General features: G+C 34.1%; 1 protein-coding gene across 1 annotated transcript in view; it reads left to right on the top strand.

Moving 5' to 3' along the window:
- Positions 1–25,129, top strand: part of LOC147581009 (uncharacterized) — a 224,879-nt gene that overhangs the window by 57,046 nt on the left and 142,704 nt on the right. The window contains exon 4 of the mRNA XM_086708391.1: positions 11,510–11,631. Within this exon, the coding sequence (XP_086564517.1) occupies positions 11,510–11,631 (122 nt within the window). The remainder of the gene's footprint in view (positions 1–11,509; positions 11,632–25,129) is intronic.

Here is a 25,129-nt window from a genome sequence, read left to right as displayed (position 1 = left end):
AGGAAGGAAGGAAGGAAGGAAGGAAGGAAGGAAGGAAGGAAGGAAAAAAAGGGAAGGAAATGTTAAAGGTAAGGAAACCTTTTGGAAAGGATTGCCAATAGTTTATGAAGGTAGGACATTCAATAAGAGAACTAAATTATAATGAAGTAATTGTAATGAAAGAGAACTAATTGTAATGAAAGTGGAAATTTGCACTTAAAATCATTTCTTCATTTAGAATAGGAACAAAATACTTATCTGCTTTTCTTGTTACTAACAAAAAAATCTTTACATGAAAATGATGACTAATTTTCTTACAGGTTTATATTTCCTTTAGAAACTGTTTTTAAAGTTCAATATAGTTTGATTTATGCCCTATCCACATCCACATCTAACACATGGCTTTTCATTCTCTTCATAGATTACATTTTCCCAAATTAAAGAAACTGTGTTCTCTAAAACAGTTCTGCCTTGAAACTACCACTCAATTTAGCATGTATTTTCATTACCTTGTTTCAAAATATGTTCAATCAAATTCAGCATTTATAACTTTTCACAGAAATTGTTTTTAAATATTCCATTAACTTTCTGTCAGAATAATACATATTATTTCACTTTAGATTTAAAGTGCCAAAATAAATCACTTTCTGTGGTTGAAAGAAATCATATTAACATAGTTTTGTTTGCTTTTAAAAATAAATATTACTGTATTATATCTAGACCTGAGTATCATTATATCCAGTATTTAGGAATCTGTGTCTATAGCCAATTTTGTAAGTCTTTATAGATTAAAATGAATACTAAAAATAACATGAAAAGGAAACAGACTTTTTTTTTTTTTTTTTTTAATTTTTTACATTTTTATTTATTTTTGGGACAGACAGAGACAGAGCATGAACGGGGGAGGGGCAGAGAGAGAGGGAGACACAGAATCGGAAACAGGCTCCAGGCTCCGAGCCATCAGCCCAGAGCTTGACGCGGGGCTCGAACTCACAGACCGCGAGATCGTGACCTGGCTGAAGTCGGACGCTTAACCGACTGCGCCACCCAGGTGCCCCGGAAACAGACTTTAAGTCAACAGGCAGAGCTCATTATTCTTAGAAGGACGGATATATTATGAATTTTACTTCATTTTTAGAAATTTTATTAAAGAAAAAAGACATCTTTGTTCTTCTGCCTAGATATGAATAATGAGTCAAAAAGAGACCACAATTTGAAAATTTTGTTATTTTTATTCTTTGGTGTATATATAAATTTTCAGGAATCTAAAAGGAAATTTCACACAGGACCTATTTTGTAAGATGAATTTTGTGGCTAGGTTTGAATCAAATATAATTATCTCAATATGTAAACACTGTTCATAATGGAACTAATCCCATTTTTCTTTTATTGGGATTATTAATCCTTATTTGTACAACTTGTTTTTAGTTGAATGTTTATTTAAAAGGTTATTTAAATGTAATCTAAAATAGACTTTTTTTTCTTGCTAGGAAAATGAGATGATTTAATATCTAGAAACTTCGTAAATAAAATATTCTCTATGACTATATTATTACCAATTAATGTCATATATATTTTATTTTCTAATATTCATTCTTTTAGTCAAATATAAGACAGTATTCCAAATAACTGATGATAACTGAAAAAAATATTAAGTCTCTGCCTTTTTATAATTTATATTTTACATTAGAGAAAAACGCAATAAAATATTTTTAAATATCATAAGTACTAAATGGAAAACATAATGTGTATATGAATAACTTATGTACTTTAAAACTACTGTAAAGGATAAAAATAAAATAGTAATTGTGAACGAGGAAAGTATACCAGAAGAAATGATCAAGATTCGGATGTAATGCGACATTTTGGAAAGTTGGGGCTGGGGGAGTGAGCAAAGGTTTTCCAGGCTGAAGATGTCAAAGCAGCATGAATCAGAGTCTGAGGAGTAGCTCAGACTACGTGAATAGGTCACTGGATAAAAGAACATTTTAGTTAAAATTCTCTGGTATACTATTTTAAGCCAGATATCACAGGAAGTTCTATACTAGGTATTCATTTAATCTTCACACTCTTATCTTATCACATAGCATTCTTTCCTTTTTTTTTTTTTAAGTTTTGTTGTTGTTGTTTATTTATTTATTTATTTGAGAGAGAAAGAGAAGAAGAGGGAGAGAAGAATTAGGGGAGGGATGGGGGCGGGGAGACAGAGGATCTAAAGTAGATTCTGTGCTGTCAGCACAGAGCCTGATGTGAGGCTCATAGCCACAAACCGTGAGATCATGACCTGAGCAGAAGTAGAATGCTTAACCGACTAAGCCACCCAGGCACCCCAGTTACTATTATTTCTGATGTTCCTTGAGATTAAATAATATGCTTATAATTATATAATAATAATTCATGAAGCTTAGTTGAAATCCCAGCTGTCACCAAATCCCCACAATCTTAAACACTGTAGTAAATTCTCAGGTGTTGGGTATTCTAAAAATGTGTTTATTCTTCTTTCCCTGAAAGGGTAATTATTACTGGGCATAGACTTTTAGGGTGGTAGTTATTTTCTTTCACTCCATACGAAAATTGGTTACTGGGTTCTTGCTTCCACTACCGGGAAGTGAGGTGTCAGTCTTGATTCTTTGAAGATAATGTGTCTTTGTTCTTTGGCTGCTTTAAAATTTATACTCCATCTTTCATATTCCCTGGAAGAGTTTTCTTTGTACTCATCCAATGTAGGTCTGGAGAGCTTTCTAAATCAGTGGTTACTTTCTTTGCTATTTTTAGACAATTCTCAGTAATTTTTCAAATAGTGCTTTGATTTAATCTCTCCCACTCCTCTTTTTTCGTAATACAATTAAACATATTAATTCTTCATATTATTTCCCATATTTTCTGTTTCCTTTTTGCCTTCTCTATCCTTTTTAATTTATGTACCTCAACCTGGATGTTTAATCCTCTCTGCTAAAATTTCTGATATTAAAATAATGGATTAAATTATTAAATTTCACTTATTGTTTTCATTTTTTTTATTTTTAAATGCTTATTTTATTTTTAAGAAAGAGAGAGGGCCAGAGAGAAGGGAGACACAGAATTCTAAGAATGCTTCAGGCTCTGAGCTGTCAGCACAGAGCCCCACACAGGGCTCAAACTCATGAACGTTGAGATCATGACCTGAGCCAAAGTCGGATGCTTAACTGACTGAGCCACCCAGGCAGACCTCAATTATTATTATATTCAAATGTGCATTATTCCTATTAACTCTATATATGCATTATTGTGCATTATATGTGCATTATTCCTATATAAATCTATTATATAAAGTTGCTAGTGGAATTCTGTATCTTACCTTGTATATTTTTGAGCATATTAATCAGTTATTTTAAAATGTCTAATAAGCACAATATCTGGAGAGGCTATTTTTACTGTTTTTCTCTTGAGTTTTGACCATCAGCATTCCTTTATTTATTTTTTTATCAAATACCACTCTTTATCAAACACTGAAAAGTTCTAATGTTAACTTTCTCCAAAGACCACTTAATTTTCCCTGGCAGACAAATAGAATATGGATACATAACCTCATTGTCATTGAATGGAGTTTTAGCATGATCTGAGCTGGGATTTTTGCTGGTGTGCCCTTCCTTTTAGATAGTGGCCCTCTGAGGTGTCAAATGAAAGCTGGGAGTTTTTAGCAGGACCATTCCATCTTGCAGGCCCATACTCCTGCCTCTAGCTTCCCTGCACTATAAGATGACTAAATCTTTGTTGTTCACTTTGGCTACTTTTGGCTTGCATTGGGGACAAAGTGCCTCCAAAAGACTATTCATCAAAGTTTGGGCTCACTTTGCTCTTCTTTTCAGGGACATATGTCCTTGACAAAACTGAATACCAATATTTTCTTTCCATTTCAGGGAGATTGTGGCAAACTCCAACTACTTCTTTCTGCTTAGCTTCTATTTACCTGATTTTTTTTTTTTTTTACTGTATTCAGCTTTTATTTCTTATTATTTATTTATTTATTTATTTTTAAATTTACATCCAAGTTAGTTAGCATATATTGCAATGATGATTTCAAAAGTAGATTCCTTAATGCCTCTTACCTATTTAGCCCATCCCCCTCCCACAACCTCTCCAGCAACCCTGTTTGTTCTCCATATTTAAGAATCTCTTATGTTTGTCTCCCTCCCTGTTTTTATATTATTTTTGCTTCCCTTTCCTTATGTTCATCTGTTTTGTATCTTAAAGTCCTCATATGAGTGAAGTCATATGATATTTGTCTTTCTCTGACTGACTAATTTCGCTTGGCATAATACTCTCTATTTCCATCCACATAGTTGCAAATGGCAAGATTTCATTCTTTTTGATTGCCAAGTAACTATTCTGTATATACACATTGTATATATAAACCACATCTTCTTCACCTGTTCATTCATTGAGGGACATTTGGGCTGTTTCCATACTTTGGCTTTTGTTGACAGTGCCACTATAAACATTGGGGTACATGTGCCCCTTTGAAGCAGCATACCTGTATCCCTTGGATAAATACATAGTAGTGCGATTGCTGGGTCACAGGGTAGTTCTATTTCTAATTTTTGAGGAACCTCCATACTGTTTTCCAGAGTGGCTTCACCAGTTCGCATTCCCACCAGCAGTGCAAAAGAGATCCTCTTTCTCCCCATCCTTGCCAACATCTGTTGTTGCCTGAATTGTTAATGTTAGCCATTCTGACAGGTGTGAGGTGGTATCTCATTGTGGTTTTGATTTGTATTTCCCTGATAATGAGTGATGTTGAGCATTTTTTCATGTGTCGGTTGGCCATATGGATGTCTTCTTTGGAGAAGTGTCTATTCATGTCTTTTGCCCATTTCTTCACTGGATTATTTGGTTTTTGGCTGTTGAGTTTGATAAGTTCTTTATAGATTTTGGATACTAACCATTTATCAGATATGTCAATTGCAAATAGCTTCTCCCATTCCATCCTTTGCCTTTTAGTTTTGCTGATTGATTCCTTCACTGTGTAGAAGTTTTTATTTTGATGAGATCCCAATAGTTAATTTTTGCTTTTGTTTCCCTTGCCTCCAGAGACGTGTTGAGTAAGTTGCTGTGACCAACATCAAAGACGTTTTTGCCTGCTTTCTCCTCTAGGACTTTGATAGAGTCTTACATTGCGGTCTTTCATCCATTTTGAGTTTATTTTTGTGTATGGTGTAAGAAAGTGGTCCACATTTATTTTTCTGCATGGCACTGTCCAGTTTTCCTAGCACCACTTGCTGGAGAGACTGTCTTTATTCCATTGGATATTCTTTCCTGCTTTGCCAAAGATTAGTTGGCCATACATTTGTGGGTCCATTTATGGGTTTTCTCTTCTGTTCCATTGTTGAGTGTCTGTTTTTGTGCCAGTACCATACTGCATTGATGATTGTAGCTTTGTAATGTAGCTTGAGCTCTGGGATTGTGATGCCTCCTGCTTTGGTTTTCTTTTTCAAGATTGCTTTGGCTATTTGGGGTCTTTTCTAGTTCCATACAAATTTTGGGATTGTTTGTTCTAGCTCTGTGAAGAATGCTGGTGTTGTTTTGATATGGATTGCATTGAATATGTATAGATTGATTTGGGTAGTATTGACATTTTAACAATATATTTTCTTCCTATCCAGGAGCATGGAATATTTTTTTTCCATTTTTTTTTGTCTTCTTCAATTTCTTTCATAAGCTTGTTATAGTTTTCAGTGTATAGATTTTCACCTCTTTGGTTAGATTTATTCCTAGGTATTTTATGGTTTTTGGTGCAATTGTAAATGGGATCAATTCCTTGAGTTCTCTTTCTGTTGCTTTATGTTGGTGTATAGGAATGCAGCTGATTTCTATGCGTTGATTTTATATCCTGAAACTTTGCTGAATTCATGGATAGTTCTAGCAGATTTTTGGTGAAATCTTTAGGGTTTTCCATATAGAGTATCATGTCATCTGCCAAGAGTGAAAGGTTGACCTCCTCCTAGCTGATTTGGATGCCTTTTATTTCTTTATGTTGTCTAATTGCAGAGGCTAAGACTTCCAATACTATGTTGAATAACAGTGACGAGAGTGGACATCCCTGTTTTGTTCCTGACCTTAGGGGGAAAGTTGTCAGTTTTTCCCCATTGAGGATGATATTAGCAGTGGGTCTTTCATATATGGCTTTTATGATCTCAAGGTATACTCCTTCTCTCCCTACTTTCTTGAGGGTTTTTATCAAGAAAGTTGCTGTATTTTGTCAAATGCTTTCTCTGCATCTATTGAGAGGATCATATGGTTTTTGTCCTTTCTTTTATTGATGTGATGAATCACGTTAATTCTTTTGTGGATATTGAACCAGCTCTGCATCCCAGGTATAAATTCCAATTGGTCGTGGTGAATAATTTTTTTAATGTATTGTTGGGGCCAGTTGGCTAATATCTTGTTGAGTTTTTTTTGCACTCAACAAGTGTCCCTGCATGTTCATCAGGGAAATTGGTGTATAGTTCTCCTTTTTAGTGAGGTCTTTTGTCCGGTTTTGGAATCAAGGTAATGCTGGCTTCACAGAGAGTTGGAAGTTTTCCTTTCATTTTTATTTTTTTGGAACAGCTTCAAGAGAACAGGTGTTAACTCTTCTTCAAATGTTTTGTAGAATTCCCCTGGAAATCCATCTGGCCCTGGACTCTTGTTTTTGGGAGATTTTTTATTACTAATTTGATTTCTTTACTGGTTATGCATCTATTTCTTGCTGTTTCAGTTTTGGTAGTTTATGTGTTCCTAAGAATTTGTCCATTTCTTCCAGATTGTCCATTTTACTGGTGTATAATTGCCCATAGTATTTTATTATTGTTTGTATTTATTCAGTGTTGGTTGTGATCTCTCCTCTTTCATTCTTGATTTCATTTATTTAGGTCCGTTCCTTTTTCTTTTTGAGCAAACTGGCTAGGGGTTTATCAATTTTGTTAATTCTTTCAAAGAACCATGGGTGCCTGGGTGGCTCAGTCGGTTGAGCATCCGACTTCAGCTCAGGTCATGATCTCACTGTCTGTGAGTTTGAGCCCCACGTCAGGCCCTGCACTGACAACTCATAGCCTGGAGCCTGCTTTGGATTCTGTGTCTCCCTCTCTTTCTGCCCCTCCCCGCTCATGCTCTGTCTCTCTCTGTCAAAAAATGAATAAACATTTAAAAAAAATTAAAAAAAAAAAGAACCAGCTCCTGGTTTCACTGATGTGTTCTGCTAGGTTTTTTTTGGTTTGGATAGCATTGATTGCTGCTCTAGTCTTTATTATTTCCTATCTTCTGCTAGTTTGGGGTTTTATTTGCTGTTCTTTTCCAGCTGTTTAAGGTGTAAGATTAGGTTGTATATCTGAGACCTTTCTTTCTTCTTTAGGAAGGCCTGGATTGCTATATACTTCCCTCTTATGACTGCCTTTGCTGCATCCCCGAGGTTTTGGGCTGTGGTGTTATCATTTTCATTGGCTTCCATGTACTTTTTAATTTCCTCTTTAATTTCTTGGTTAGCCCATTCATAACATCCTTGTTCCAGTGCCAGTGAATGTGTTTGTTTCCTGGGGTTTGCTGGGACCTTTCCTGTGAGGTGGCCGCACAGCCTCTACCAAATGTCCTCCCAGCAGGAGAACCAACTCTCCCCGTGTGGCCCAAGGACTGCCTGGACCTCACTTTGCTCCTGGGAATTTGCTCTTCCCACCAGAGCACTGTCAGGTATCAAGTTGAGGAGTTTCAGACTCTGTGCTCCCTCTGTTTATAGATTCATAATGGAATTAAACCCTCTCATTTCTCCTTTCTCCCTTTTTTGTTCAGTCCCTGCGGCTGTTTCCACTTTTCCACTTTTTGTCCAGCTGCTTTTGTGTGTGTGTGTATGTGTGTGTGTTGTTTTTAATTTTTTAATTTTATTTTTTTTTACTTTATTAATTCTTTTTCTTCCTTCAAAATGATGAAATGAAAGAATTCACTCCAAAAGAAAAAGCAGGAAGAAACGACAGCCAGGAACTTAATCAACACAGATACAAGCAAGCTGTCTTTTCCTGTACTCTCACCCCATCTCCGTCCTCTCTCTGCAAGCAAAAACAGCTCCCTGCCCTCTCCCCCAGTTCATCTCTCCGCGCTATGTACCTACTGAGTTCTGTGGTTCAGGTTGTGCAGATTGTTGCATTAATACTCAAATCAGTTTTCTAGGTTTTCAGTATGGTTTAATGTTGATCTGGCTATATTTCATGGATGTGAGACACACAAAAAAACTTCCATGCTGTTCTGTCATTTTGTCTTCTCCCTTTCTATTTACCTGAATTTAAATAGGTAAATGCCCTAATATGGAAAGCCACTATTGTAATATATTATACACATATATTTGATATATATATTTGATATATAGTTATTATACCTACCAAACTGGACCACTTTGTCTTTTGTCTCACTGGTTGTATTGTTCACTATGCTAGATACATACCGTCTTCTATCATGTTACTGTCTTCCCTTTATCCTTCTTACTGGTGTATTTTAAAACTACAAAAAAATGTTTTGTCTGGAAGGATAATGTCTACTTAATACTTTGTATTAAGTGATAAAAATGATGTGGCTCCAACTTCATAAACCATACAAACTTTTTTTCTTCTTTAAAAATATTTTTTAATGTTTATTTTTGAGAGAGAGAGAGAGAGAGAGAGAGACAGAGTGTGAGTGGGGGAGGAGCAGAGAGAGGGAGACACAACATCCAAAGCAGGCTTCAGACTCTGAGCTGTCAGCACAGAGCTTGACGCAGGGCTTGAACCCACGAACCATGAGATCATGACCTGAGCCAAAGCCTGATGCTTAACTGACTGAGCCACCCAGGCGCCCCTCATACATTTATTCATTTTAGTAAACATCTTTAAATAAATTTCCTTCCTCAGCAAAACCAGTTCAAAACATTATTATTTATTTAATGCCAAGACAATATGGTTTAAAAATAGTATTTCACTATTAAGTGCTATTTAAAATTACTGGAATTATTAATTTTGCAATGTTGAATGAGAAAGTGTTTTGTAGTAAGAGTGTCCAAATTCAGAAAAATGCTTCTGAACTAAGTATGCAACAGATTAATAGAAATACCTGAACTCTGTGTTATTTCTAGTTAATATTAATTTCTGCTTCCTTAATAATGTATATTTTTAATATTAAATATTTAAAAAATCTATTTCTCTCATTTTTTATGTTTCCTCTATGTACAGATTATATCATATATGATTAGATCATTGCTGTAATACCTGACACTTTAATGATAATTATACCATTACATTGATGATAATTTTCTTCTAATTATTAAATCGTCAAGACCACTGATAATTATTAGCTTTTATGGAACATATATCTTTAATGGGAAAGATATTTGATTGGTTTTTGACTCAATTACAAAATTAGTTTCAAATTATTACTGTGATATCAAAAGAAAAACCAGCAGTAAACCTGTGCTTTTGTCTTTACAGAAATGATTCATACCTCTTAGAAAATGAACAGGGCACCTCATTTGTCCCACAGATTTCATGCACGTGTTATCCATTACCACTCTACCTTAATTTCCGTCACTGAGTTGGGTAGTTTCTCCGATGTACCTACAGCAGACGCTTGTCTTGCTTTCTATAGAATTGCCTTTCAGGGGCGCCTGGGTGGCGCAGTCGGTTAAGCGTCCGACTTCAGCCAGGTCACGATCTCGCGGTCCGTGAGTTCGAGCCCCGCGTCAGGCTCTGGGCTGATGGCTCAGAGCCTGGAGCCTGTTTCCGATTCTGTGTCTCCCTCTCTCTCTGCTCCTCCCCCGTTCATGCTCTGTCTCTCTCTGTCCCAAAAATAAATAAACGTTGAAAAAAAAAATTAGAATTGCCTTTCAAATCAATATACTCACTACATCAATTTTCATGGAATTCTTTTTTTAATGATGTCAAAAAAGGGAAGAAAAAATGAGCTAACTACATTAAGTGAAAACTTCATATATAACCAAAATCATTGAGAATGTTAACAATGTGGGGGCCACAATGCATGAGAAAATTACTGCCAAAATCCAGCTAACCAGGAGTACTATTAATGAGTATGCTGGAGAATTAACACATATGTCAGGAATAAAACCCAGTGTTGATAACACAGTGGCTCTCATCCCTTTCTGCTTTTCAGCTGCTCTCAAGCCATAGCAGACCAATTGACCCTAATAACCCAAAACAAAATATTCAGTGGCATTCAAATTATTGTAACCTAAATGCAAATACATGGAGCATGAATTTATGCTTGTTTGATTGTTGTTTGATTGTAACGTTCAAAAGAAATTTGCTATGTACCTCTAGCAAACATTAGAATCCTTTTGAAATCCATGTGGGTTACTTCAGTTTTCATGTTACTTTTCCTGTCATATTTATTCTTTCTCATATGTTCAACCAACATGTATTAAGCATCTGTGAGGTGCCAGACCTCTTCAAGAAGCTGGAATGTGTATTATAGAACAAGTTCTTGAGTTTCAGAGAGCTCCTTTTCTGGTAGATGTAACTATGTAGACTTCTTAACTCTATTTGCAAGTAGAAAAACTAAGTGGCCATAATTAGCTACCATAGCTCTGTCTAAGAGAAAAGTAATGAGACCGTGTGTGTGTGTGTGTGTGTTTTAAGTTTTCTAGAAGCCACATTAAAAAAGGCTAAAGGAAGCAGGTGAAATTAATGTTAATATGTTTTAACTCTATGTGCACATTATTATGATTATAGTATGTAAGTAATAAAATTATTAGTTACTTTACATTTCTTGAAAATTCAATGTGTATTTCGTACTTATAGTACATTTCATTTGAGGCCAGCCACATTGCAATGCTCTGTAACCACATGGGGCTAGTGGCTCCTGTATTGAACAGTGAAGATCAAGAGAACAACTAACATTGATTTTAGTATTTTTCATTATTATAAATTTAGAATCTCTAAAGAGCCCAAATTCTGTTTTTTTTTTAACAAGAGTCCTGTTCTTTGAAAGTATTTTTAATATTTTAAATTATTGTCCCATGGTAATTTTGTTTGTTTTTCCAATCCTAGAAAACCAGTTTTACTTTTAGTATTTTGAATATTGTTATAGGACTACTCTATCTCTTAGCAAAATGATATTCAAAGTTTTTCAATTTCAATCAACCAACAATAGTGTACTGACATAGATTATTTATAAGTAGTACAGTAAATACATAATATAGTTATATATTTTTTAATGAGTGAGCTAGTTGCTTAGTTGTATATTTAGTTAGTTTTACATACTTACCTTATTACTAATACATTATGTTTATATTAAGATATTTAACAAAACCAATAGTTCTGTGTGAGCATAATATATATTTATTTTTATTGAATTTGATACAAATACTGTTCACATAGTTTTTAAACTGTGGTAAAAGTAATTTGGGGGAAGTATTGACATTCTATAAAAATTGAAATAGTTATAAATTGACATAGATCAACATAGCCGAGAGTAATAACTGGATTATAGGCTTAATAGCAAGAAATAACCTAAAGGTTATATGATTTTCATATTCCCATAGAGTTACCAGTGTGTGTGCTTAGCTGGTTGGGAAGGAAGTTTTTGTGAACAAGAATCCAATGACTGCAAAATGAATCCTTGTAAGAATAATTCCACCTGTACTGACCTTTACAATAGCTATCGGTGAGTAATGTGTTTATAATTTTCTTCATGAAATCACTTGGAGTGTTCTTGTCTTTGGGATAATTCCAGAGATTATTTTCACTTTGCATCCATTAATTAAAAAAATGATCTCAAGATGAACAGCCATTTTCTGACAAGATAGCGTCAACATTCATTTGAAATTTGTGTCAAAAGTCGTAAATAATATTAAACTTGGAAATGCAATGTCCAAATCTGACACATGTTACAAATGCCTTCACTTCTTCAAAACATGCCTTTGTCATCTCAATGTTGTTTTGGATCCCTCCGTGCAAAATGGGTGCCACAAATGACTTGTTAATGGGTCTACTGAATTAAAATTTTCAGTTTATTACCCAGAGATTATCATGAATTTGGATTACTTTAGTCAAATTATTGATGAATTTTACATTAATTACTCCACATATCCCATAATCCAATTGTATTAGTTTTAGATGAGAAATCTGAAGAAGCTCTAAGTAGAAATTCTGAGTAGTTATTACTATGATTTGAAACATTTAGTAACCAGATCAATATTGGTAAAAAATAGCTTTTATCCTTTAACTTGTTAAGGTGTAGAGTGTAGAGAACTATACACTAGGTCTTTCAAGCAAAACCAGGTTTAGTGTAACTAGAATGATTTTCTTCTTGTCACAGAATCAGATTAATTGAATATAAATATATTTAGGTGATCATTTTCTCAGGGAAAAATCAAAATGATTTCAGAGTGTCCTCTAAAATAACTTGTACTGGGGCGCCTGGGTGGCTCAGTCAGTTAAGCGTCCGACTTTGGCTCAGGTCATGTTCTCACAGTCCGTGGGTTCGAGCCCTGCGTCGGGCTCTGTGCTGCCAGCTCAGAGCCTGGAGCCTGTTTCAGATTCTGTGTCTCCCTCTTTCTCTGACCTTCCCTGTTCATGCTCTGTCTCTGTCTCAAAAATAAATAAATGTTAAAAAAAATTTTAAATAACTTGTACACTATTCCTCATTTTTGGTGACTGAAATGGGACATAAGATCCAGAGTGATCAACAATAGGCAGTTTAGGGGCGCCTGGGTGGCGCAGTCGGTTAAGTGTCCGACTTCAGCCAGGTCACCATCTCGCAGTCCGTGAGTTTGAGCCCCGCGTCAGGCTCTGGGCTGATGGCTCAGAGCCTGGAGCCTGTTTCCGATTCTGTGTCTCCCTCTCTCTCTCTGCCCCTCCCCCGTTCATGCTCTGTCTCTCTCTGTCCCAAAAATAAATAAACGTTGAAAAAAAAAATTAAAAAAAAAAAACAATTGGCAGTTTATTTCCTTTAAAGGCAATTCTGAAATAATCTGGCAATAGTTTGATTTATATTTCAATGACAGTAAGAGAAAAAAGTAACAATTTTATTAATGTAGAAAAACTCACAATGGTATCAGTTGACACTAGTTTAAAATATGTAAAAACGTAAAAAACCAGAGCTACTTTTTGTGACATTATCAATTTTTAAAATTGACATATCATCATAAATTAATATTAACTGGCTTTCCATCTATATAGTAGGAGAAACAATCAACTTTTGTTGAACTAGGAAAGAAAAACTTCCCATAGTTTCTATGCTTATTTTACTTTTCTTAAATGATTCTTTTTATTATAACCTACAAGTTATGATATACTATATATACATATATATATAAACACATATATGTATCAAAATTCTGATATATACTTTTTAGCATTCAGCTTTTTATGTAATTCCTAACGATAATTTGTTTACGCATTTGTGTATGTGTGTACTTACTGTCAATCACCTCCAGACAAACACCAGCAGGAACATACCTGTGGTTGAAAAAGTTGGGTTTATAACTCATTGCCATAAGGGAGAACACACACCATTTAAATCCATGTAGCATCTCAGTAAAAGGATGCTGGAAGGACTTACAGGTTTGAGTTTGTGAAATATAACTTTGAAGAGGGTTTACAAAAGTGGGCCTTTGGCCTGGATAAGGAGACTGTCAGGAAGTGGGAAGAATTACCTACATTCATAATAAATCTTACCTAGAAGAAATGAAGACTGGACAGAGTGAAAGCTAAAATTTATAGAGACAGCAACCATTTATATCAACCATGATAGGAGAATGCTTGGCCATTCCTGTGGTTTAGATGGTGTTCAAGTTTTTGTCACCATTTAGATATGATTGTGGGGTAGGCTTGTCTTTGTAATGATTAATCAGGGTAGTGGAGTAACTATGTCTCATTTTGATGTTCTGTGAAATTGTCTGTTGAAATGTTCACCAGGAGAACACCAAGATCTACCTGTAAACCTGTTTATAGTGCCTGACCAGCTCCTGGGTACCCTGGATGTTAGTTTTTGCTTTCTCATTCCCAAAATACATTATCATATAGATGTGCAGAAAAAAATGTATATGTATGTGTGTATTTATATGAAATCTGTGACTTATGTTTGTCCACCTATTTGTCCAAAATACCAGAGTGAGAATAAATATTAATTATCCAACATGATAATACTTTTATTTAGATAATTGCTATTTGCTATTTAAGATAGACATCTTGAAGATCTAAAACAAAACAAGCAACAAAGTTTATGAGGCTTAATTAAAATACATTTTAATATTCATGAGACATAATCAGTCTTTCTAGATAACTTTGACACCACTAATTGTGAACTCTTAATGACTTAAATTTATAAATGTATCAGAAGACATTGCCACTTAACACAAACTCATACAGTCATTTTATCATTCCTCAGATTTTGATAGATTATCCATTTGGGGTTTGGTTTTCTCTTCATTTTCTAGTTTTAAGGTGAATGGTTCCATCATTGAATTGAGTTCTCTGTTCTTTTTTAATACAGGGTTTACAGCTGTAAATTTCACTCTAAGCATTGGTATCATTATATCTCATATTTTTTGACGTTTTGTGTCTCTCAAAATAATTTCCTAATTTCCCATGTGATTTATTCTTTGGCTCACTGGTTTTGTTAAACTTTCACTTATTTGTGAATTCCCTAGATTTCTCTTGATCTTGATTTCTACTTTTATTGTGGTAAGAAAACTTATTTTGTGTGAGTTAAATCTTTTAAAATTTACTGAGGCATATATTATAACCTAACATATATTCTATAAGTACTTGAAAAAAGTGTGTATTCCACTTTAGCTGGAATGTTCTATAGGAGTCTTTTAGGCCTAGCTGGTTTATATCTTAATCAAGTCTTCTATATCCTATATCTTCTGCGACTTTGTTCTATTATAGAGTTAAAGTTTGCAATTGTTATTGTTTACCTGTTATTGGCTAATTTAATATTGTTTATCCATTTAATCTGCCATATTTTGCTTCATTTACCTAAGTTAGATCTTAAGGCTCTAGGATCTAATTGTTAGATCTTACTGATGGATTTAAATATTTATAAAATGTCCTTCTTTGTCTTGAGTAACATTTTTTTGTCTTAAAGTGTATTTTGCCTGATATTAGTATAGCTGCCTCAGCCCTTTGTTTATTATTGATGGCATAGTGTATATTTTCTGACTTTTTAGTTTTATTTTTTTTTAATTTTTTTTTTAACGTTTATTTATTTTTTTGGGACAGAGAGAGACAGAGCATGAACGGGGGAGGGGCAGAGAGAGAGGGAGACACAGAATCAGAAACAGGCTCCAGGCTCTGAGCCATCAGCCCAGAGCCCGACGCGGGGCTCGAACTCACGGACCGCGAGATCGTGACCTGGCTGAAGTCGGACGCTTAACCGACTGCGCCACCCAGGCGCCCCAGACTTTTTAGTTTTAACCTATTTGTGACTTTGAATATAAAGCTTGTCTTTTATAGATAGGATATAATTTGACTGTTTTTAAAAATCCACTCTGTCAATCTCTACCCTTATTGGAATGTCTCCTTAGGTTACATTTAACATTACTAATAAAATAAAGTTTATATGTGTAGTTTCTTTTTTTTAATATGTTATATTTTTGTTGTTGGTGCTGTTCCTCTTTCTCCATTATTGGCTACTCTTGCATTACTTCTTTTTCTGGTATTACACTTTAATTTCTTTGTATTTTTTACTTTGCATTTGTACATAGTTTCTTAGTAGTTGTCCTATAGATCACAATTAACTTCTTCACTTAAAACAGTCTCCATAGTGTTAATACTGACTTAATTTCAATAGTATACAAAAACTTTGCTTCACTATAGCGTTATTCCTTCCCACATCCTTCAGGCTTTTATTGATTATAAGCCCATCAACACAATGTTATAGTATATTTTATGTACTGTTTTTTAAATCAGATAGGAAACAAAAAGAGGGTAAGCAAAAATACATTTATACTGTTTTTATACTTGCCTATATAGTTACCATCACCAGTGCTCTGTATTTTTGTGTGTGAATTGAAATTACTGTCTAGTATCTTTTCATCTTAGCCTAAATGATTCTCTTTACTATTTCTTAAAGAGCAGATCTGCTATTGATGAATTTTCTGTTCTGTTTTATCTGGGAATGTCTTAATTTCTCCTTTAATTTAAAGGATAGCTTTAAGAGGTATAGAATTATTGGTTTACAGTCTTTTTCTTTCAGCATTTGAAGTACATCTGGACTGCATGGTTTCTGATAAGTCAACTGTTAATCTTATTGAGGATCCCTTGTGCGTAATGAATCATTTTTCTCTTGATGCTGCCAAAATTCTCTCTGTCTTTTGAGGGTTGACTATCATGTGATTAGCATTATATGTCTTTAAGTTTATTTTCCCTGGAGTTCATTGATCTTCATGGGGGTGTGGATTAATAATTTTCATCAAATTTAGAAAGTTTGGGCCTTTATATCTTAAAATAGTTTATATGTCTTTTTTCTCTCTCTCTCTTCTGGTTCTAAAACTCTCACATGTGTATGTTAATGTTCTTAAGGTGTCCCACAGGTATCTGAGGCTCTTCATTTTTCCTCCTGATCTCCAGGATCAATAATCTTAATTGATTAACTTCAAATGCACTGCTTCCTTCTTCTACCAACTTAAATATGGTGATGTGCCCCTCTCATAATTTTTTTAATTTCATTTTTTATACTTTTAACTCCAGAATTTCTATTGTGTTCTTGTTTATAATTGATATCTTTTTATATTCTCAGTTAGACAAAACATCAATCTCATACATTCATTAATCATTTAGATATGGCTTCAATTTTTCTTTGATCACAGTTATTTTGGCTAATTTAATATCTGTGTTAAGTAAATCCAATATTGAGGCTTCTTCAGGGATAGTTTCTACTGGTTGCTTTATTCCTATAAATGGGTCATACTTTTCTTTCTCTGTATGACTCATCATTTTTTTATGAACACTTAACCTTTTAAATTGGCAAATCTGTAAATCACATCCTGCTTCTTCAGAGTTGTTACAGTATTTTTTGTTGTATTTATTTTTTGTTTTTGCTGTTGTTTCGTGATTTTTCCAAAAGAGTTAAATTTATAAATTATTTTGTCACGTGTGGCTATTCAAGTCTCAGCTTGGCTAATGTAGCAGTCAATGAATGAGTTAGCAGAGAATTTTTTTATATTTCCTCAAACTAGTAAGTCTTCTAGCTTTACTGAGGGACTCTGTGTGTATATGTTGAGGTATGCAGTCAACACTCAGCCAGGCATTTTCCAGTTCTGTCTTACTCTCCAGTATCTGCTTTCACGGAGGCTCAAGGTCAGTCAGAGATAAGAGATTAAGGTCTTTTCATGTGTTTCTTAGTCCTGTCCACACTTTCATTTCCCAAGAATAGGTTTACCTTTTCAAAGACCTCCATGAACATCTCATTCACCACTTTTTACCTTTAAGTATATTGGTCAGCCTCTTAGCCTTAACCGGAATCATCATTACAAGTAGCTGCAATATTAGGCAATTACCACTGACAGTTATTAATAAATTCCCTTTAAATTTTTTTTTCAATGTTTAATGTTTATTTATTTTTTTTTGGGACAGAGAGAGACAGAGCATGAACGGGGGAGGGTCAGAGAGAGAGGGAGACACAGAATCGGAAACAGGCTCCAGGCTCCGAGCCATCAGCCCAGAGCCTGACGCGGGGCTCGAACTCACGGACCACGAGATCGTGACCTGGCTGAAGTCGGACGCTTAACCGACTGCGCCACCCAGGCGCCCCAATAAATTCCCTTTATAAGGACTTTTTGAAAAGAGTAAGTTTTGAGTCAGATCAAATAAATTCTATTCCTGAAAATGGAACTTTTCCATTACCAGACCAATGAAACAGTGACATTCCTGGGAAGGATCTTTTGGGTGAGCTCTAAACCTGTAATGCCCTTCAGTGGCTGTTAGGCTGCTGATTTCACAGATGCCATAATTGCAGTGCTGTTGGTTTTCAACTCTATTGAAGAGCTGGGCAAAGGGGGATGGGAATACTGGACGTAACCACACAAAGCTGACTAGGTTTATGAGAGTCAACCATTTTTCTTGTAGAAACACTCAGATTTTTACAAGTCTTTTAGTTCATTTATAGAGTTCTGAGAGAGTTGATTTGATGTTATTGCCAGTGTTTTTGTTTCTTTTATGGAAGAGTAGATATTCAGAAGTCTTTCATCTATGATTACTCAAGTAATTATACCAAATTACATTTTATATTATTTATATGGGACAAAGAGAAGACAGAGACAGGGACAGAGAAAGCATGGATTCTAGAGTTGCACTATCTAGATATAGGATATCAAGTCCTATCCTTAAAGATTAGTGTGAATTGGGTTAAGGAATTTTATTTATACCCCTAAGTTTTTTTTTTAATCTAGAAATTGTGAATAATTATAGTTATAATTCACAGAGTTATGTTAATTAAATACAATTCTGTATACAAAGTATTTAGCTCATTTATTGATGTATATTAAACTCTAAATATCATTAGCTTTTATTATTCCCAACATTGATCTTGTTTTCAAACTATATGTATGAATAAAACTAGAGCAGTATTTTATAAATGATGAATCTGTGGGATCATATTGATATCAACTCGTTTCATTTTATATATTCATGTGTAGAGCAAATGAAGAACATTAAAAAGAGATTACATTATTCTTTGTAACTAAGGAAGAATTTAGTTAGAGTTTAGTGCTCTTTGAAGCTTTCTCACAATTTCCACTGAACAAAAATTTCAGGGCTCTCAGTAAAAGATACAGTGAATACCTTACTTCATTTTATGAAGAGTCAGTCCAGACAAAACTTAACAGAAATTGCAAGGAAGATGCTTAAATTTCATGCTTTTGAAGGAATTCACATTGTGTACCATAATGAGTGCTTAACATAGCAAATATTTTTAATAGGTCAAATGAAAATTGCATTTCATTGACTATATGCTTATATCCCTTGAGAACAAAAATGTTATGAAGATGAGTATTTGCCAGAATATCGAATCCCTTAGGTGATTTGTGTGTTCTGAGTTACTGAACTACCTACGTGTGCTCATCTCTAAACAACTGGAGTTAACATAGTTTAGTGTTTACACAGTTTCAAGACATTAAAAAGCAAAATGGGCTAGGGATGTAATTTGAATGCTGACTGCAACCTGCCTTCTGCTATTCCTGGCATGGTTTAGAATTTAACTGCCTTCTTTATTTCTGATTTTTCTTCCCCCAAAGCAGAGTCAACAGCTTTAGCTACAGATGGGGCTCTGTATGGCAGTTATTGGACCCAGATGCCACACTCTGGAACATGTTTTGCCAACAGCATCTGGCTCCTTTGCTGTCTGTGTAATTGGCATCCGTGTTGATGCTTTGGCCTGTTTTTCTTATGGACACTACAAAGTAGACTTTGAGACGACATGAAGGTTTGTTCCCAGTTGACCATATGATTTTTTTTTTCTTTTTCTCAGTTTATAATTTGTGCAAATGCATCCTAGATGCCTTAAATTATGTAACACTATGTATTAGAACTTTTCATGCTTCTTATAAGGATATGTTTAAAAATTTTTGAATGGATATGACTAAATTTTTTTTGAAATTTAATGAGTAGAAATAAAAATCTATGTTGATCAATGTGTTTTTAACATATTGAGTGAAAATACACAAGTCTGTATATTACTAAAGATCTGGGTTTTTTTTTCCTTCTTAAAAATTTTGTTTTTGTTTTGTTTACTTTGTGCAAGGAGCCCAAACTGCTAATATAAAAGTAAAATAATTACTAATATAAAAGTAAAACTGTAACAGAATTTTAATCCAGGCAATGGCAATACAATATCTGCCTTTAGCAGATGGAAGATTTTTCCGTAATGAAAAAAAAAAAGGATTTGGGGGCACCTGGCTGGCTCAGTCATTTAAGTGTCAGACTCTTGATTTCAGCTCAGGTCATAATCTCACAATCATCAGATCTAGCCTGTGTCGGGCTCCATGCTGGTCATGGAACCCGCTTGGGATTCTCTCTCTCTCTCTCTCTCTCTCTCTCTCTCTCTCTCTCTTTCCCTCTCTCTCTCTCTCTCTCTCTCTTTCTTTCTGTCTCTCTCCCTCCCTCCCCCCACTCTGCCTCTCCCTCTCCCTCTCCTTCTCCCTGCCTCTCTCTCTTTCCGCTGCTTATGCCCTCTTTCTCTCAAAAAATCAAATCAAAACAAAACAAAAACTAGATTTTTGAACAAAATATATGTTGGTAGGTAGATTTTCACCTTCTTTTTGGATAGGTATGCCATATTTTATTTTGTGGATATAACACAGTGGCAGTTTTTAATTTTTTCCAGTATAAACTATTATTTGGGGAAATTAATTACATGTGCCTCTTTGCACACATATGTTTCTATATTTGGACATTAAATTCCTAGAATTGAAAATGCTGGATCAAAGTGTGTCAATCTTTAAGATTTAGACAGATTTTATCAAATTAATTTTATAAGCAGATTTAGTATTACATTCACATGAGCAATTAATGAAACTCTATGTACCATACACTTCTAGTTTGTATAAAATCTCTCAGTGAGGTTTTATATATGCCTGCTTTAAATATAAGAAAACCAAGACTTGGATATTTTCAGTAGCATAAGCAAAATCACTGTGTTAGAAAAGTGCAAACCTAAATAGACCAAGGTCTGTGTGACTCCAAATTCATGATTTCAGATGATTGCCACTGGTCTTGCCTTTAATATAAAATCATACATATATTGTCACTGCCTACTCCTCAGTTTCCAAGGGAGAGCAGCCATCACTGTAGTTCCAATGAATTTATGAATGATTAAATAGTTCTCTTTCAGTGGAAAAGTTAGAAACTGACATAGTTCCAATTTCATCAAAAAAGAGTAACTCAAGGAGTAAGTAAGTGACAGATGAATACATCTTATGAGCAATTATAACTTTACAAATAGGCTTTAGAATTCACTGATTAAGTAAAATTGCTTTCTGATAACAATAGTACAAAGGAAGGGAAGGGAAATCACTGTATTTTGTAGTTAAGGCTCTTGGGTTATATGTGGCATGGTATTATGTTATTTGAACATAGTGATAAAGTGAAATCACATTCAAAAACCATTTTTGAATGAATAAATGAACTCTTTTATTCATTGAAGCTAGCTTGAAAGGTAAGAGGAAAGAGTTTTATTTGGCACCATGTTATTTTTCAGAATAAATCAAGTTCCTGGTTGTTTCCTACTTTCAAAAGTCCCCCATATACACTTTGTATTATTAGTTTGTTAGGCCGGTAGTTAGTGTTCCTTACCTTCTGTTGTATCACCACAGTCTCTGCCTTCATCTTCTCATGGCATTCTTCCTATGTGCATGTCTCTGTGTTCATTTCTTCTTTTTGCTAAGACATCAGCCATACTGAATTAAGGCCCACTCTAATGACCTCACTTTAATTCGATTTCCAAAACAGGTCACTTTCTGAGGTACCGAGGGTTAGCACTTTAAGATCTTAGGAAGACCCAAGGCAAATTATTACACCCTAATGTATTCTGACTACAGATATTAAAACATTTTATATAACCATAACCGCCCAGAATTTTAAAATTTAGCATAGATATACATATAGTCTCTTGAATTTTATTTGCAAAGCTGTGTAGGAACAGATTTAAAGATTATTTTTATTATATAAAACAATAGCTAGAGAAAGTATTTGCATTAGGTTATCTCATTATTTCATATAAACCTTAATAAAAGTCTAGATTACAAATGATATCCTAGGGCACCTGGGTGGCTCAGTCAGCTTAGCCGGTTAAGTGGTTAAGCATCTGACTCTTGATTTCAGTTCACATCATGATCTTATAGTTAGTGAGTTCAAGCCCCACATCGGACTCTGCACTGACAGCATGGAGTCTGCTTGGGATTCTCTCTCTTTCTCTGCCTCTACCCTACTCTCCCTCTCAAAATAAATAAGCATAAAATATACAATAAAATAAAATAAAATAAAATAAAATAAAATAAAATAAAATAAAATAAAATAAAATGTAAAGTAAAAAAAAATTAAAAAAATAAAATATTATTGTCTTAGAATGGGTTTGTTTGCTTGTCTTTAACATTTGTTTTTTAAAAAAAAAATGTTGGGGCGCCTGGGTGGCGCAGTCGGTTAAGCGTCCGACTTCAACCAGGTCACGATCTCATGGTCCGTGAGTTCGAGCCCCGCGTCGGGCTCTGGGCTGATGGCTCAGAGCCTGGAGCCTGTTTCCAATTCTGTGTCTCCCTCTCTCTCTGCCCCTCGCCCGTTCATGCTCTGTCTCTCTCTGTCCCAAAAATAAATAAACGTTGAATAAAAAAAAATGTTGACGGGGTGCCTGGGTGGCTCAGTCGGTTCGGCATCTGACTTCCGCTCAGGTCATGATCTTGCAGTCTGTGAGTTCAAGCCCTGTATCAGTCTCTGCACTAACAGCTCAGACAGAGCCTGTAGCGTGTTTCAGATTATGTCTCCCTCTCTCTCTCTGTCACTCTCCTGTTCGTACTCTGCCTCTCTCTCAAAAATAAAACAAAAATAAAAAAATAAAAAAATAAATTTAAATGCTGAATTGTTTTATACAAAACCAGAGAAATCATAAAATTGAAGAAAAATGTAAAATAAAAGCAAAGCAATCCAAAAACACCCAGAAATGGTTCATTAGAAATTAATTGAGAACTACCATTGTTTGCTTCAGATGTGATGTTGCCTGTAAGAGTAATGACTATGATGGGCACAAAATGTTAAATTAAGGATTAAGGGTTTTGCTAATAAATTATTTTTTGTTGAACCATGGAAAAAAGATAGTTAACAATTGTACCAAAAGGGAAAGAATGTAAATGTTAGTCTTCTTTATGCAAAATCTGTATTTTCTTTTTTTTTCCTTGAATAGGTCATTAATTAGAATTTCAAGTCGTGTTCTGAAAAATAATAATAGAGTATAATCAAGTACACTAGTCCCCTGCATTTTTCTCATTTTTCTAAATAGCCTATATTCTCCTACTGTTTCTTTTTTTCACCATGGAGTAGACAGGGCAATCTTTTAAGAGAAACACCCTCTACATAAGTTACTCAATTGTTTTTAAGTTTTTTATTTTTTAATTAGAGCATAATTTACATGTAATATTATATAAATATCATACATACACAATTAAAAGAGTTTTTGCATTGTAATTACCCATGTAAAATACCACCAAAATCAACATATAGAGCATATCCATCAATGCAGAAAATTTTCTGTCTCTTCATAGCTCATTTCTACCCTCCTTCCTCCTACTATTTATTGAACTTTCAAATATTGTGCTTTTATAATCATCTCTGAGTAAACTATTCCAAATACCACTAATACATTTCTTTTAAGCACAAAAAATAAACATATATTTATATGTTGTTTTTTAACAAAGGGTTATAATATTTTATAAATATTTTATAAATATTTATAAATATTTTATAAATATTACTCATTTTCCTTTTACTATAACTATGTCCATATGATACATTGTTATTATTCCTTTTTCATTCATGAGAAAACCAAAAGTTATATAACTCAACTGATTTTTCAATGAGATGTTATTAACAGCAGCAGTATAGAATTTAGGACCTCTCCAGAACTCAACACTTTCCATTATTTCTGAATGCCACCTGCGATTATTCTCCCTCTCAGTGGTAAAATAACTGTTCAATGTTAGGTTTTTCCTATACTGAGGAGTCTCAATATAAATTTAATGATGAAAACTTGCATATCTATATTTATTATACAAAATTGTTTCATTCTCTATGAATTGATCATGCAGATAAATTGACAATTTTTTTCTAGTATATTGGAAACCTGTATTAGTTTTCTTCATGGTTATTTCTTTTCTTTTTAGAGGGGCATTTTCTTCAAATTAGCATAAATATCAAAGTAGCTTTGATTAGAAGTAATTCTGAACTCTCTAAAACACTATTGTTTTAGTGACACTATATTGTCATTCAAAATATATAAAAAAGACATCTTTAAGACAATATGCACATTTACTGAATATACCTTATAATATTAAACATGCAGACATTTTACTCTGAAAATAAGATCTTTAGCAGGTTACCTAAGGTACATAATGAAAACACACCTTCATATTCCTGGATGCTTATGAAAACATTCAAATATTTAATATTATTATATTAATTATATAATTAATAATTAAAATTAATAAATAATTAATTTGATGATATTTCAAATGAATGCCAGGATTCAGTAGTTTCCAAAGTAAGGAGACAGCTGATATATAGCAAAGGCCTAAACAAAAGTTAGAAATCCATTCCATGATTTTTCTCCTATGTCTATGTCTAGAACCCATTAAGTGAGCTAGTCAAAAAAAATTTTTTTTCACAAAGTTACCATGTTACCTTATGCTTTCAAAGTGCATACAGAATCAGTTTAAGAAATGTTCATTTGAACATTTCTTTATCTCCAGCAAAGCCATACTTGAAGATATAGTACATTATGTTTCCCAGTGTCCCACATTAGAGTGAAGCATACCTTTTTTCTTTGACTTCTATATGAAAAAATATCTCTCTTCAGAGGAAAACATATGCTTTATTTTATCAGAATTTATAATTGCCTAAATATTCCACCTATTTGGTCTTGATTTTTATTTTATTTTATTTTTTGTTTTATTTTTAATTTATTTTTATAAGCCTATTTTTTACTATTATTTTTTTCAATATATGAAATTTATTGTCAAATTGGTTTCCATAGAATACCCGTGCTCATCCCAAAAGGTGCCCTCCTTGGTACCCATCACCCACCCTCCCCTCCCTCCAATTCCCCATCAACCCTCAGTTTGTTCTCAGTTTTTAAGAGTCTCTTATGCTTTGGCTCTCTCCACCCCTAACCTCTTTTTTTTTTTTTTTTCCCTTCCCCTCCCCTATGGGTTTCTGTTATGTTTCTCAGGATCCACATAAGAGTGAAAACATACAGTATCTGTCTTTCTCTGTATGGCTTATTTCACTTAGCATCACACTCTCCAGTTCCCTCCACGTTGCTACAAAGGGCCATATTTCATTCTTTCTCATTGCCACGTAGTACTCCATTATGTATATAAACCACAATTTCTTTATCCATTCATCAGTTCATGGACATGTAGGCTCTTTCCATAATTTGGCTATTGTTGAGAGTG

The sequence above is a fragment of the Puma concolor genome, chromosome B2, assembly GCF_028749965.1.
Source record: "Puma concolor isolate L17-30 chromosome B2, mPumCon1.1.hap2, whole genome shotgun sequence".
In the NCBI taxonomy this organism is placed as follows: Eukaryota; Metazoa; Chordata; class Mammalia; order Carnivora; family Felidae; genus Puma; species Puma concolor.
The sequence above is the reverse complement of the archived record's forward strand: the minus strand, read 5'-3'. Positions and strand labels throughout refer to the sequence as shown.